Raw genomic sequence first — 14,062 nt, 5'->3', positions numbered from 1 at the left:
TTATATCTTTGACTCTCCAAACATTAATTTTATATATATATATATATATTGTTTGCAGAACTTGAAATTATTTTTTGTCAAAAAAAAATACATTTAAATTTATATAAAATGTGAAACATGCTTCTCTATAATTATTTAAAACATTACTAGCAAAATCTCTATGCTATGACATCACCCGTGACCATGAAATTGAGTGATTTGGAGTTCGGAGGCAGGTAGTAGGTAGGTGAGTTACAAGAAGAGGAAAGGGAAGAAGAAAGAAAACCTTCCCTTTCTTTTAAAAAGAAGATGATAAAAAAATTAATCAAATTTCAGGATATTATTATTGGGTCATAATGAGTAAATTCCAAATAATATTATTTCAAAAAAAAATTTAAATGATATTAAAACAACATTGTTTGAAGATTTGTTTTTTTAAAAAAAAATTAAATCAAGTTTTGACAAGATTATCATGTCAAAATAAGTAAATTATATATTATTTTTTTAAAAAGAACTTGGCTCAGACCAGGGCTGGGTCAACCATATCCTATTTTGATTAGTTGAACCATACCATGTTGAAACCGTGTTCCCTTAAATTTAAATTTTTTTTTTGCTAAAAATTATTTTTTTATGTTCTCAGATCATTTTGATGTGCTGATCTCAAAAATAATTTTTAAAAAATAAAAAAAATCATTTTGATACATTTCTAAACGAAAAACACTTTAAATCGCAACTACTACCACAATCTCAAACAAACCCAAAGTAGCTTTATTAGAGCGTGTTTGGCTATGCAGTTCAACCTGTTTTTTATTAAAAGTTAGATTTTTTTATATATTTTTAGATTATTTTAATATAAAAAATAATTTTAAAAAATAAAAAAATTATTTTAATTTATTTTTAAATAAAAAATATTTTAAAAAATAACATCCGTTGTAAACATATAGATGGAAACACACATCTCACCACGCAGACATATGATATTTTGTTTTGTGTTAGGTTGTGAGAATCCCATGAGAAACATGTTGATAGGTTTGATATTGTACTGTAAGACAGCGTTAAGGCTACGTTGTACAATCTTTTCTTAGGTCATGTCATCCAGCATGGTGTCAAAGAAAGGGACACAGGCAGTCTCTTTCTTTCTTTCTTTCTTTTTGATATATACTCATCGCTCACATTCTGCCGCGGGAATGGACCAGTTTTTATCACTCTCTCTCCATGTACAAACACGCTAAAAGCATGAAGACCTTTTTTTTTTTTTTTTTCTAATATTATTAAACTCGGGAAAACAGGTAAAATTTGAAATTCTCTGAAATAATTCTTTGCCCGCGTGAATTTTGGACTCCGCTATTAAAAAACTAACCTGATATAAATTAATTGGTCTCAAGAAAATATAGCTGACCAGCAAAAGCATGAATTAATTTATAAAAATAAAAAAAAAAGATTTTTTAAAAGTATTGAGGCGATAACATGTTAGATAATCATGTGGCTTGGTTCATGGATTTATATGGGTTTTATTAAAAAAAAATTAAATAATTTTTATTTAATTATATGATAAAAAATAAATACTCGTATAATCGAGCTTCAATCATAGAATAGATTTTTGTTCGATATCATGATAATCCTAAATAAAACAGGAAAAAAATCATCCACGAAGTCTATTTCTCAACCAATTAAGCATTGATGAATGAAATAAAAAATATATTTTTTTAATTATTATTGAGATTAAGTAAAAACCAAATTGCCCTGAGATGATTAAGCCTGATAACTTTAAAAGTTGTTTTGTTTTCTCTTTTTTAAAAAAAGCTTAGATTCAAGTTATGTGTTGTTTTGGATTTATAACATTATGACAACCAAACTTTGTAAAAAAGTACAAAAAAACCTACCCTAACTTCAATCAATTAAAAAATGGCTAATCCATAACAATTGAAGGAGAGCAAGAATGAAAGTTATCATGGAAAAAAATGGTAAATTAATTGTTTAAACCAATACTAATTGATCTAGATGAATATTTAAAACCTAGGTTAATATTTTAAATTTATAACCCGTTAAATTAAAATCTCAGGTTCAATTAAAAATTTTATTTGTTAACCTGTGTAATGCTAAATGATAAAATTAAAAAACTAACCAGAGAAAAAAAAAAAAACACAGAGCATCAAATATGAAAGAAGAAAAAAAAATGAATGAGTGAAATTGAAAAGGAAAAAAAAACTATCTTAAATAAAAAAAATCAAAAGAATGAGGACCAAATTTGATAGACAAAGAAATTAAAGGAGGATGCAATTAAAAACAAAAGAAAAATTGTGAAAGGAATTAAAACAAAACAAATAGATATAAAAAAAATCAGGGACAAAATCAAAAGAAAAATAATTTGAATGGCTGATATGAAAATATAGAGAGCCATGCTTGGATTTCTAGGAGGAAAGAGAGAGAGAAAAAAGGAAAAAAAAAAAGAGGATGTCGGCTATGCATCGAAGGTCTAATGAGTACATGCGTCGAACAAGAAGAAAAAAAAGGTTGAGACAAATTGAATGATGTGGAAGAATCAAATTTTTTACAATCGTATACAGCCACACACGCTGCTCTAAGACGACTAACATGTGCAAAGCATGCATCAACGACTTTTAACTTTTGTTTTCATTTCAAAAACACCACCCTACCCTCATTATCCAAGCATTATTACAAGAAAAACCATTTTGCAATTACAAATTAATTGTTCGGGTCAAGCTTAAAAAAACTTAAATCCAAGGGTAATACACTGTAGCAAAAATATGAAATGCCAAAAAAATCCTAAACCATAATTAACTAATTATTTGTTTTTGAGGGTGACAATGTCATTTATCTATGCAAAATATTAATAAAAAGATGAAGACACCCTTAACAATTCAGAAATGAGAAATGAGAAATGAAGCCAAGGAAAAAACTAGTTTACTCTTAAAAAGACAATTAAGTTAGAGTTTTTTCAAAGACATGTATCAATGATTTTCCCACATGTGTTAGCTTTTCTCTCTAATGTCTCTAGAACAACAATTTTAAGCTTTTTGTTTCTTTTGGTTAATGGCTAATTAATTATTGAGACCAAAATTATTAAATGGATTGGTTAACTTGGGTTGACTTAAATCAATTTAAAATAAAGTTGTTTAAAGATTTTTTTTAAAATAAAATAATATATATATTTTTAAATCAAATCAAGTAATCCTCGACTTTAATTAGATCGATTAAGTTGTGGATTGACTTATCAAGTCAATTGAATTTAACTATATCAACTTTAATACTATTCAATATAAAACACAACCTAGATCAAGCCGAAGATGGTGAGTCTCCGGATTGACTTATTGGGTTGGATTTAACCATGCTATGAATAATAGAACAAACTATGACTTTTTTTAACTTTGGTCCCTAAATTTCAACTCTTTTGGAATAAAATCCTTTTAGTTTCAAGTTTTTACAGATACATGGTATGTGCATTTCTTATGGGGCCTCTTTAGAATCCAATGGAGTGTTTGTTAGGCTTCAATTCAAGATTACTTTTTAGAGGCACAAAGGAAAGAAAGCCTAGGAAGTAGTAAAAAGAAGTGGCCTTTTCCACGCTTGAAATGGAGTTTAAGCCCCACCATTCCTCTCCTACAAGACTTGGCTATCATGAAAAGGGAAGAAAAAAGAGGTAAATGGGGAAAAAGTTGTAATATTTTCTAAGCTCCCCAAAAGGCCACAAGGACTAAAACACATGGAAATGATTGAATGGAAGAGAGCAGTCAAGAAAAGGATGTGGCCATAAGATGCTACCTGCTACTGGGCTAATCAACCTAATCAAATCTAAAATTAGATCAAAACCAATATCCTCTTTTGATTCAAGAAAGTAGAACCCTTTCCTCTCTTTTCTTGAGCGAATGAAACATGCCATGTGAAAAAATTAGATGAGGCACAGCATTTGTTTATTGCTTCCTAATTCGGAAAATCTAATATGTAGCTGGAAAAAGGAGCCATCGATCAGGAAGTTCCCATAAATGGTGTGATTTTATCGGAGCAAGAGCCCATCTTGGGCGGCGTTTTGATTCAAAACCACTGTGATCTAGCAATTTGAAAAATTAAAACAAATTTACGAGTCACTGATGCAAAAAAACTTCATCTGTACTTTTCTGATTAAGGTTCTGGTGTTGACTCCAGAGAATGCAAAAATCTACCGTGCTTAAATGACCTGAGAACACAAATGTTACTGATTACACTCCAGAGACAACTAATGGTCATAGAACTTGCAATTGTTACACTAAAATTTCAGGTAACAATTGCAAGTTCTATGACCATTAGTTGTCTCCTCCATGGACCATGGTGGGTTTACAACAGGACAGCTCTGATTGACCATCTGTTTAACAGTATCATAATTTCAGATTGGTGAATCTCTAATTGGTCATATAGCTTTTGACTTGGCATAGGCAGACAGCAAAGTTAATCAATCAACAAATCTACAAATGAAGCCATATGTTAAATCGGAAAACAAAATCTATCAAAGGCGAGTGTTTTGGAGGGAGAAGGTTTTGGTGGTTATGGTGGTTTTTGCTTTGATGGGAAGATGAACATCAAGATATTGCAGGAAGACAAGTGTTTTGGTAGTCTTTGATGAGAAGGTTTGGGTAGTTTTTGCTTTGATGAGAAGATGAACATCAAGATATTGCAGGAAGAAAGGGAACATACTAAACCATGAATTATTTCATTTGCTCATATGAGAACATTTCATAACCACCCAATATAACAGTCTGGAGTATCACTATCTAGGAGAGAACAATAGCAAGTTTAAGAAAAAGAAAACTCACGCCAAGGAAATAAGAAACTCCTGACACATCAGTTCTTTTTTGCCAGAATGTTGCAAAAGCAATGGAGCTGCAAAACCGGGATCAAAGCAGAAACAGCAATGGAATCAACCTGTAGCAAACTGGGCAATACTGCAAGCTATGCAGCATCAGCTGATACAGCAACTACAGCAAGTTTCATAGCACCAACTGCTCTTGATACAGTCATAGCACTCAGAACAGGCATCTCAATGCAGCATCGGAGAAACCAACAACAAATCCACCCACCACTACCACCTCAATGCAGCAGTTTGCACCAGAAAATCAACATGAACCCCACCCACCACCTCCAGGAGTTAAAATCTCAAGAATCTCCCCTGCCTGCACCTCAACTGTGTTCTTACCTCCAAGGTAAACTCTCCGTTTATCTTTGGTAATTAGGTAATTGGCCCCGCGAGCCCCATCTTTCCCCCCCTTCAGACCTTTTGGTGCATGCACACGCCTTTCTGAAAGAATACTCACTACAACTGGCCGCCTGAACTCTATCTCTCTTACAAGCCCATCACCCCCTTTATGAAGCCCAGATCCTCCACTGTTCTCTCTTAGTCCAAACTTATGCAAAAGAACAGGATACCTTTGCTCAAAAATCTCTGGATCAGTCATACGGGTATTGGTCATATGGCACTGGACTCCACTTGTCCCATCCCAGTGAGGACCAGCACCACTTCCACCTCCAATTGTTTCATAATAGCCAAAAGTATTATCCCCAAAAGTGAGATTATTCATGCAACCCTGAGAACAAGCACAGGCCTGAAAGGCAGTAAGTACAACATCTGTTACCCTCTGAGACGTGAGAACATTACCTCCAACAACTGCAGCCTTGTCACTTGGAGAGAGGAATGAGCCTTTAGGAATATGGATTCCAACCGGGGCTAAACAACCTTGGTTGAGAGGAATATCAACATCCACCAAACAGCGAAGGCAGTATATAACTGCGGCAGCTGTTACTGCTTCTGGTGCATTCCAATTCCCATACACCTCAGGGCTTGTCCCACTAAAATCGAAAAATGCTTCCCCTTTATTAGAATCAATAGTTAGTTTCAGATGTATGACAGAGCCATCATCCATGCTATCTTCTTCTTCTATAGTTACATTATTATTCTCTCCAAACTTGTCTGACTGAGATGAAACTCTAGCAGCAACTGATTTGAGCATTTCCCTCACTGCTTCTTCTGCATTTAGCTGTACATAGGTCATATAGGCCTGAACAGTTTCCAAACCATACTGCTCAATCAGTTCTTTGATAAGGGAGATACCTCTCTGGTTTGCAGCTACTTGTGCATGTAGGTCTGATAAATTGTCTTGAAGCCGGCGAGTTCCAGGGATTTTATGAGCTGATTCATCAGAACCAGGAAACTGGAGAAGGTTAACAATTCCCTCTTCCTGAAAAATCCCCTTTTCTACAAGCTTAAATGCTTTAATTGCAGCTCCTTCTTCCCATATTGACTTTGAAAAGGGGGGCATGCTTCCAGGAGTAATACCCCCAATCTCTGCGTGATGTCCTCTACTTGCAACAAAAAAAACCAGCTTACCATTATCAAACACAGGTGTGATGACAGTTATGTCAGGAAGATGGCTACCTCCGGCACTAGGATGGTTGGTGACCAAAACATCACCTTCATTCAAGTTTTCTCCCCAATAATTGAGCTGCCACCGAACAGTACTGGACATGGCTCCAAGATGCACAGGGACATGGGGGGCATTAGCAACTAGTCCCCCATCAGGGCCAAAGAGAGCACAAGAGAAATCTAGCCTTTCCTTGATATTTGTTGATATGGAAGTTCGCTGTAGCGTCCGTCCCATTTGTTCAGCTATTCCCATAAATCTGTGATTGAAAATTGAGAGCTGCACAACATCTGCAACTTTTTCGGCTATTTTCACGGTGCTCATGTTAGACTCAATTTCAATTTTGATGTTTCCATATATCGTTATGATAGCTTTGCATTGGGGTTCCACTACCACCGTGCTATTTCCATTCATGATGATTGCAGGGCCAGGTATGACGTGTCCACAACCCAGATTATCAAGCTTGTATAGAGGTGTATCAAGCCACCCATTCCCAAAGTAAACCTTATAGTGGCCTTCCACTTCCAGGTTACCAGAAGTGGGTTCCAGTACTTGTGGCTTCAGTATGTTAGTGACTCCAATACCACGAACTCTGACGTCACATATAAGAATATTCCTATTCTGTAGCTTGAATCCGTACTCCTGCTGGAATAGCTTCACAAACTCCACTGCATAGTCGGACCCTGACCCATCTTCATTGACATGTTTCTTTACCATGATGGCAGTATCCGTGCCCTCATACCGCAAGTTTAAATATGTTTCTGTTGTAATGTTCTCCTCTCTGAACCCTTGCTCCTGTAGCTTCTGCCTTATCTGCTTCAGTAACATATCTTCTCTATGGGAAGCCTCCAAGATGGAATCAGGGCCATAAACAGCAGAATATGGCTCTTGTGCCTCTTCAACAACATCTGCCAAGCCCATGCCATACGCACTTAAGATCCCACAGAATCTGTGAACAAGTACTTCTTTCATGCCCAACGACCTGGCAATGGCACAAGCATGCTGTGGGCCAGCACCTCCAAAGCAAGCAAGAGCATGGTTCCTTGTTTCATGGCCCTTCATCTCTGTCAACTGCCGTATCGGACGGCACATTGTTTCATTTGCAACATTCACAAATCCCAGAGCAATCTCTTCCACAGTCATGTCCTTAGCAGATGAATCTTGGCTCTTCCTATAGGAGTTTATTTGATTGGCAAGCTTCTCAAATTCTTCTCTTGTTGCCTTGATATCTAAAGGCTGATCTTCGTTGGGGCCAAAAATGGATGGAAAATGATCAGGAATGACAAATCCTAGAACGAGATTGGCATCGGTAACTGCCAATTCCCCACCTTTACGATAACAAACTGGGCCTGGATGAGCACCCACTGATTCTGGTCCTACCCGGAAAGCTCCAAACTGGAACTTCAACTTTGATCCACCACCAGCAGCAACAGTGCTTATGTCAAGTTGAGGTGCTTGAATAATGGCACCGGAAATCTGGGTTTCAAGGACATGTTCATAACTCCCAGCATAACGGCTCACATCCGTAGATGTACCACCCATATCAAACCCAATAAGGGGCTTCTCTGTTTCAAGCCCAAAAAGTGTCTGCGAATAACCAACAACTCCACCTGCAGGACCAGACAAAACAGCTTTGTGTCCTGAAAACCTATTTTCCGGTGCAAGCCCTCCATCCGATTGCATAAACAAAACATTCACCTTACCCAACCCTTCATCAAATTTCGACATAAAACCTGACAAATAATCCTTGATAACTGGGGTTAAGTACGCATCCACGCTAGCAGTTAACCCCCGAGGAACAGCTCGAACCATGGGAGTCAAAGACGAAGACAAAGAAACATGTCGAAAACCCAAATCAACAGCAAGCTTTTCCACAGCCAATTCATGTTGCGGAAACGTATAAGAATGCATCAACACAACAGCCAAACAACTAATCCCTCTCTCCAACAACCCCTTCAACAAAGGCTTCAAACCTTGTTCATCAACCGGCTTCACAACCCTCACAAGCTCACCCGACACCCCTTTAACCACCGAACCCAAACCATCATCCCCACTATCATCAACAACAAGCTGAACTCTCTCATCAACCTCAATAACCTCCTCGTAAAGGTTGGAGGGTTTCGAAACCGTAAGATCAAAGATATTCGGACGAGCCTGATTACCAATCTGCAACAAATCCTTAAACCCTCGAGTGACACACAAAGCAATCCTCTCCCCTTTTCTCTCCAACAAGGCATTGGTAGCTACAGTGGTCCCCATCCTAATAAACTCAATCTTATTCGTGGGGATTTTGGAGGTTCTGGGAATCTTCTCTCCTGTATACTCCTCAAGAATCCTCCTAATCCCTTCCACCGGAGCATCCTCATAATTCGCCGGATCAACAGATAACAGTTTCAAATCCCGACCATCACTCTTGCCTGAAATTTCCGCATACACATCGGTAAACGTTCCGCCTCTATCTATACAAAATCTAAGCTTTTCTTCTTCTTTTTTCTTCGAACTTCCCATCGAATGATCGATCAATCTATCAACAAAATAAATAACAATCCAAATTAAAACAAGAGAGATGAAAAATCAGGTAGCCATTACTCGATGGATTGATTCAAAGGAAATGAGAGAGAGAGACTTACAGGGTGATTGAGGAAGAGAGTGATGATGGAGCAGCTGAGGTGGCAGTACCGTGGAGCAGAACTGGGTGGAGTCGTCCAGTTTTTAAACACTACCCTGCTGGCTGAGAGATATGGTATAAGCGGGGAAACGGCGACGTTATCGAATATAGCTTTCTCTCGCATAATTAATAATTGAAAAAAATAAAGGAAACCTCGATTTAGTCCCAAACCTATATATTTATTGTCAATTACATCCTAAATTTATAGGATTTATTAATTAAATATCATAAGTTTCATATATTTATTAATTGTTTTCTTTTGTCAAGTTCAAGTCTAATTTGCATATTTTATACGCTAAAACGGCATTTGTTTTGATGAAAAAGTCAATGAGTATTACCATTTTAGGTTTTTGAAATGTTTGGGACCTAATTGATAAAATCTATAGGTTTGGTAATTAACTGAAAATGAGTATATTAATTTAAAACTAAATCGAGATTTCCCAATTATGTATTATGATAGTATTTAACATTGTAATATCAGTTGTTTTTTAATGTATTTTTTAATTATAAATATATTAAAATAATATTTATTTATTTTTAAAAATGTATTTTTGATATTAGTACATTAAAACAATAAAAAAACTAATTTGAAAAAAAATAATTTAAAAAAAAATTTAACCGCAAAAACAAACACTACCCCCGCGCGCGCGTGTGTATATATATATATATATATATATATATACACAGAAACAAGAATGTCGTACAATCTATGTATAATGGCTCTCTTGAACCCTTATTTGTTCTCAACAAGAAGTATCATGTTATAGCATAAACCAAGTTGTATGCTGCTGCTACAGGATGGATCTGTGCATGAGATTGAAAAACTACCAAGCAAACATAACTTAATCTCCCACACGGAACAATATCTATGGAGGTACAGTACAGTACCTTGAAGGGCGTTGGAGGTCTTTCACCTTTCATATCTAGTACAGATTCTTGAGTTTTTGGCTAGTGCTGATGTAAGTGTTTGGGGCTCTCTTTAATCCAGGCCCACGCATAGTTTCTTTCTGCATAGAATGTTTCGGCATTGTGTTGCAGCTACAATGATTGTGTTTGCAGGATGATTGATGGTTGTTTTGAAATGTGATTATAGATATCAGTATAGGCAGTGTTTCGAAAAAACAGTTAAAGTTGTGTTTTTTAAAAAATTATTTTTAATATGTTTTTAAATTGTTTTGATGTATTAATATTAAAAATAAATTTTTAAAAATAAAAAATATTATTTTACTATTTGTTTCTTTGTCTTCTTCCTCCTGAACGCCTGACAGCTTATTCTTACCCAATTCCAGTTGTTTGCAACCCAAAACCAAAACTTGATCCATGTTTAAGAACCAACCTATCCATGTGAGAGTTAAAATTCAAAGAAAAATTTACGTAGTCAAAAAACATGGAGCTCATGCAGTAATCCCTACAGCTATTGTAAACAACAAAGCCAATTATGTGAGAGCACCGAGGTTGTCAAAATAATCACTCACCACCTGCAACAAGAATATTTTCAGCAGTGCAGAAAGTAGAAACCTCTACCCTCACCTTTTCATGGGGTATTTTTTTTCCTGCCTACAGAATAATAGAGTTCAGTAGGAAATCAGAAAACATGCAAATTGAGCTACGGTTCATTTACCTGTTTCATGGGCTGTGTGTTTTCGTCACACTGGGAAGCTTCCTACATTGCTATTTGACAGATGAAACATATAGCTGAAGCTCCAAAGGATACTGTTCTCCTTTTACAACACTATCGCATCCTTGCCAGGCAGATTCACAAACCATACACATAATTAAACTGTTTGTAGAGCTACTGCAAACAATCGTGAATAGGTTACCAAATTTCAAGCCTATTTGTTGATCAATTGATCAGAAAGTTCCATTAAATGGTGAAACCATCACAGTAAGAACCAATACTAAGTTCCATTTCGAGCATGCGAACCACTTTAACATCTGATTAGCTGACTGTTCAGTCACTCTTTATGACTTGGTTCAATTTGAAGCATGCTAACTACTTCAACATCAAAATGAAGCATCACTGGTTCAAACTAATTTGACCTCATGGATCACCGGTGGAAAAAAATTGCTTCTCTCCTGTTCAATGAAGTCTCAAGATGCTTCCTCGAGCTTGAACTTAAGCAGATGACTTCCCTGGGCCTAAATTTTCTACAGAATACACAGGTAAGAGTTTCAAGCTCATAGTCTCACTATTGCAGGTTCTCCCGTGAATGATTTGGTCCTTCTCTGTGGGGTGGCAATGGGACAATACCTGGCATCTAGTTTATAGCAATTAAACATATGGAAACAAGCCAATCTCAAATAAATTGTAAAACTCGTTGAATTTACATGAACCGCATAATGCAAGTTTAGTAACCAACAAAGAGGAAGAGGGAAAAAAGAAATTATCAGAGACAACTAGCACAATCATATGATAGGAATGAATGGACTCTCATTACCTTGATTTCCCGTAAATAATTACATATAACTACTTAAAAAATTATAAATTACAAAAAAAAACCTACATTAGAGAATGCACAAGTAAATCTACTCACAAGTCAACAAAGTCATTGCCTATTTAGCAGAATTGTCAAGAAGCAACCTCAACCGAAGAGCCAAAACATCAAACTCAGCAACTCTTTGCTCCCTCCACCTCCTTTGAAAATCCTTCTCCTTCTTCCCTTCCATTGAACTATCCAACCTCTCTTTAAGAACAACCTTCTTGACCTCCTTTACGCACTCGTCAAACACATTTAGAACACTCTTAGCCACACTCTTTACTGCCACACTACCGCAGCCACCTCCACATCCACTCACCCCCTTATCCACCTCCCAACCCACATTGCCTTCCCTCATTTTCACAACATACCCATCATCAAATTCATCCAAATCCAACGACTCCAGATCATTCAATTCATTACTCACATTTACATTTTCGCAAGGCAAAGCAAAAACCGGCAAAAAACTACCTTTAACACCCACCAAATCCTCATCCAGTTTCGTCCTTTTAACATTATCAGGACGAAAACTACTCACATTACCATCAAAATTACTATTACTATTACTACCTGTACTCTTATTACCTCCAAAAGGCGAGCTTGAAGCAAATTCAGGGCTCCAAAGCTGTTTAGAGAGATCAAAAAGAGAACGATCATGAGGCGATAATAATGAATAATTGAACCCATTACGCGCAAGGCGCGAAGACGTACTGCGAAACTTCTTACGCAGCCTTCTCATTTTCTCAGAAAGCTGAGATTTTGTGTAAGGTTGTGACATTGAATTGGAGAATCTGTCATAAAAAAAGGGCAAGTCTTTAGGAAATGAGAGGCCTTGAGAGGATGAAGAGAGTAGGCCTTGAAGGAAGCTTATTTCATCAGGCTCAGACCAGATTCTGTGGAACTTAAAAGGTGGTGGCTTTGATTCAGAATTAGTGGTGGGAGTGGAGATTGCATCTGGGTTTGTGGTGGTAGGTGTGGTGGTGGAGGAAGTTTCAAGTTTTGGAGAGAGGAGGTGGTGGTGGTGGAGAGAATCAGGTGTTTTGCGTTTGATGGGGAGTTTGGAGGCTGAAGAAGAGGAAGAGGGTTTAAAGGGGATATGTTGTGGGACTGGGGTGGAGTCCATGGCTATGTTTTGGTTCAAGAAGGGGGTTAGGGTTTGATATCAAGGCTTGAGAGGATCTGGGACTTTTGAGTTTGGGGAGTGCGAGAGAGTTTATGGGCTGATTTTAGGAGGGTGAGGGATGTCGAGACTTGAGATTTGAAGACGGTGTTGGTTTGATGAAATGTTTGGTAAATTGTGGACTTGAGATTTTGTTTGATAAGGTAATGTGCAGAGTGAATAGAAAAGGATGAGCATTGTCTACATCAATATTTGGTTTCCAAAATTAGATCTCTCCACCTTACATGTACAGGCAAGAACTAAGGAGAGGAGAGACAGTTTTTCTGTTGATTTATTTTTAGGGTCAATTCCTTCTATTTTTAAGTGAATTATACTTGTTTTAAATTGGAGAGTGATGGGAAAGATTGAAAGGAGTTTAACTTAGAAGTGTTATTAGAAATTGCACATGTTGAATTAAAAAAAAAGAAGCAGGAGTTTAAATTTAAGTAATTTTAATTATTAATTTGTAATTTAATTAGAACTTGATTTTTTTTTTTTTCAAACTAATATTGTTAGACTTTAAATTTTTTTAAAAAATACTATTTCTATCGACTCATGTTAATATATATAACCTGTGATGTGAACTTTCAACAAAGTCATGAGCCAGACCAATTTAATAAACTGTTTTTTAACTTAAAAAAGAAATTGTGTGAAATTGTTCATTTTGTTTGAGAAACATCTACCATGTGTGAGATATGCATGTCAAGTGTGCATCTCCAAATCTCATGAACAATAAAATTTGTCAATCTATCTACACGTTCATTTTTAAAGCAATTATTCTTTGCATGACTCCAATCTATCAGTGATTTTTTTATAAATTATTTTTCAAACTTTCATGTGTTTATTTATCATTATAAAAATTAGTTACCGGAAAACACTTTTCAGTCAAAGAAAAATTTAGCTTGGTTTTCAGGAAAGTGTTTTCCTTTTATTTTGAACGGAAAACACTTTCTAAAAGTTATGAAAAATTTAGAAATATCATCTTATTTGCTGATTATAATAAATTTGATCCTCAAACTTTCAATTACTATACATTTTGTTTTGAATTTTTTTTCTTCAATTTCACCCATTAGAATTTGATTTAATTTGATTTTTATATTAATTTTGATCCTTATTTTTATGATTGTTATTTGTTTTTCTCTTATTATTTTTTTAATTGAAATTTTTTATCTTTCAAATTTGATCCTCGTTCTTTTGATTGTTACTTATTTTATTTGAAATAATTTATGAAATTATAATTATAATTATTTTAATTTCATCGCCTTTCAATTTTTTTTATCTTTAGATTTGATCTCCATTATTTTAATTGATATTTATTTTATTTGAAATAATTTATGAAATTATTTTTTTTCTCAATTTTATTCTCATT

At 35.6% G+C, this 14,062-nt stretch overlaps 2 protein-coding genes across 3 annotated transcripts; both read right to left on the bottom strand.

The window, feature by feature from the left end:
* Window positions 1-4,665: 4,665 nt before the first annotated feature.
* On the bottom strand, window positions 4,666-9,166 carry LOC7493539 (5-oxoprolinase 1). The gene is made up of 2 exons (XM_052452062.1): window positions 9,020-9,166; window positions 4,666-8,913 (listed from the first exon to the last, which is right to left on the bottom strand). Exon 2 carries the CDS (start codon window positions 8,895-8,897, stop codon window positions 5,088-5,090), a length of 3,810 nt encoding a protein of 1,269 aa, XP_052308022.1. The 5' UTR covers window positions 8,898-8,913; window positions 9,020-9,166; the 3' UTR covers window positions 4,666-5,087.
* Window positions 9,167-10,595: 1,429 nt separating this feature from the next.
* LOC7493540 (probable transcription factor At5g28040) lies at window positions 10,596-12,966 on the bottom strand. 2 transcript variants are annotated; one of them, XM_024598982.2, is made up of 2 exons: window positions 11,592-12,966; window positions 10,596-11,315 (listed from the first exon to the last, which is right to left on the bottom strand). In XM_024598982.2, the coding sequence occupies exon 1, from the start codon at window positions 12,655-12,657 to the stop codon at window positions 11,611-11,613; it is 1,047 nt and encodes a 348-aa protein (XP_024454750.2). In that variant the 5' UTR covers window positions 12,658-12,966; the 3' UTR covers window positions 10,596-11,315; window positions 11,592-11,610. The 2 variants fall into 2 exon arrangements, with proteins under 2 accessions (XP_024454750.2, XP_024454751.2); XM_024598983.2 differs by having other exon boundaries at window positions 10,596-11,308.
* Window positions 12,967-14,062: the final 1,096 nt, after the last annotated feature.

This window comes from Populus trichocarpa, chromosome 4, assembly GCF_000002775.5.
Source record: "Populus trichocarpa isolate Nisqually-1 chromosome 4, P.trichocarpa_v4.1, whole genome shotgun sequence".
Lineage (NCBI taxonomy): Eukaryota > Viridiplantae > Streptophyta > Magnoliopsida > Malpighiales > Salicaceae > Populus > Populus trichocarpa.
The sequence above is the reverse complement of the archived record's forward strand: the minus strand, read 5'-3'. Positions and strand labels throughout refer to the sequence as shown.